Genomic DNA, 1,379 nt, shown 5'->3' with positions numbered 1-1,379 from the left:
GCGGGTAAATACGGTGTCGCTCCTCTTCTGTTCACACACACTTCACAACAAGAGAACGCGTCTCAGCTTATTCACGATTGTTCATCAGTCCTGCGGTCTCAGAGAAACACGGATCAGGATCAGAGAGAGCAGGAGTGTCTGTGGAGATTCACTAATAAATCACAGATTGTAATGTCTCTGTTTGTTAATATTTCTAAATCTCTGAGTGTGTATGTGAGTCTCTGTGAAGACGAGGCCCATGTGTATTTTATAAATCTGGAATTATTGTGCGATTTATTCTCTTTTAATTTCCATTCACTGATTCAATACAAACATTATGCCTGTTTTAAATCATAATGGGAATTTTAAATTAATATTTATTTTGTTTACTAAAAAACATGCAGGATAAAACATTACAGATAAAGATGTCATGCAGTGTTAAATCTGCACCACTTGTTTAACTGAATGTGAATTCATCTGTTTAACTGAATGACTGATGCAAAGACGGCATGAATACCACTTATGCACCCTCTCTAATGCAGCAGACGTAAAAAATAAACATATCTACACCGAAGCAGATCTGCTTCAGAGCTGCACACTAAACACTAGATCAGCCGTTTATTCTGCTTCCACACACAGCTTATTCTGAAAAACTGAGATCTAAATCAAGCTCAACGTTGACTTCTCCAGACAAACCGACTGGAATCACAGATGATTTTCTCTTTTAAAAAGACTTGATTAATCTTCTCTGTCAGGGCAGAACTGTTAAGCAGGTGATGATTGAATCCGTCTGTTTCTCTGTGGCTGAGCTCAGGCGAGTGTTTGACGCTCAGTGACTGTATGAGCTCGTCGTTTCTAAGGTCAAACTCATTCAGGGAGCAGAAGAGAGAGAAGCCCGACACACCGAGCGCAGATGTGCGTTTGAAATCCGTACGCTACAAAGACTGGGTTCTGCCAGCGAGCAGCCAGTCGATACGGAGCCCAGCGGGGCCAGGTTTCATCTGCTCTCAGCGCACACTGAAAGACAAACAGCTGACAGACATTTAAAACAGCTTTATTGAGGCACATACAGTGACGTTCGAGTGCAGAAAACAGCCCAGCGTGTCCGAGCTGCTGGGGTCAGAGGTCAGAGGTCAGAGGCGCTCAGAGAGGAAGCAGTAAAGTGTTTCCTGAGGTTTGCCTCTTGTAGTTTTCTTACACACACACTCATAATACTGCAGCAGCAAACTGAACACGGATCCTACATGAAAAACACAGAGGAGAAACAATGACTGATGGACACTGCACAAACACCCTTTGAGTTCAGATGCGAGTGTGTGTGTGTTTGTGTGTAAGTGTGTTTGTGTGTTTGTGTGTGTGTGTGAGTGAGTGTGTAAGTGTGAGTGAGTGTGTGTGTGTGT

The 1,379-nt window shown here is 42.9% G+C and overlaps 1 protein-coding gene across 4 annotated transcripts in view; it reads right to left on the bottom strand.

The window, feature by feature from the left end:
- Window positions 1-1,379, bottom strand: part of LOC107756959 (poly(ADP-ribose) glycohydrolase) — a 23,269-nt gene continuing 21,890 nt past the window's right edge. For 2 of the 4 annotated variants that reach the window (XM_016574290.1, XM_016574292.1), the window contains one exon: window positions 2-1,219. In XM_016574290.1, the coding sequence (XP_016429776.1) occupies window positions 1,113-1,219 (107 nt within the window). In that variant the 3' untranslated portion in view covers window positions 2-1,112. Of the gene's footprint in view, window positions 1,220-1,379 lie in introns of all 4 variants that reach the window. The other 2 variants (XM_016574291.1, XM_016574294.1) reach the window with 2 other exon arrangements.

The sequence above is a fragment of the Sinocyclocheilus rhinocerous genome, unplaced genomic scaffold (genome assembly GCF_001515625.1).
Source record: "Sinocyclocheilus rhinocerous isolate Xijiao unplaced genomic scaffold, SAMN03320098_v1.1 scaffold3187, whole genome shotgun sequence".
Classification (NCBI taxonomy): Eukaryota; Metazoa; Chordata; class Actinopteri; order Cypriniformes; family Cyprinidae; genus Sinocyclocheilus; species Sinocyclocheilus rhinocerous.
This window is presented reverse-complemented; position numbering and strand designations above follow the sequence as displayed.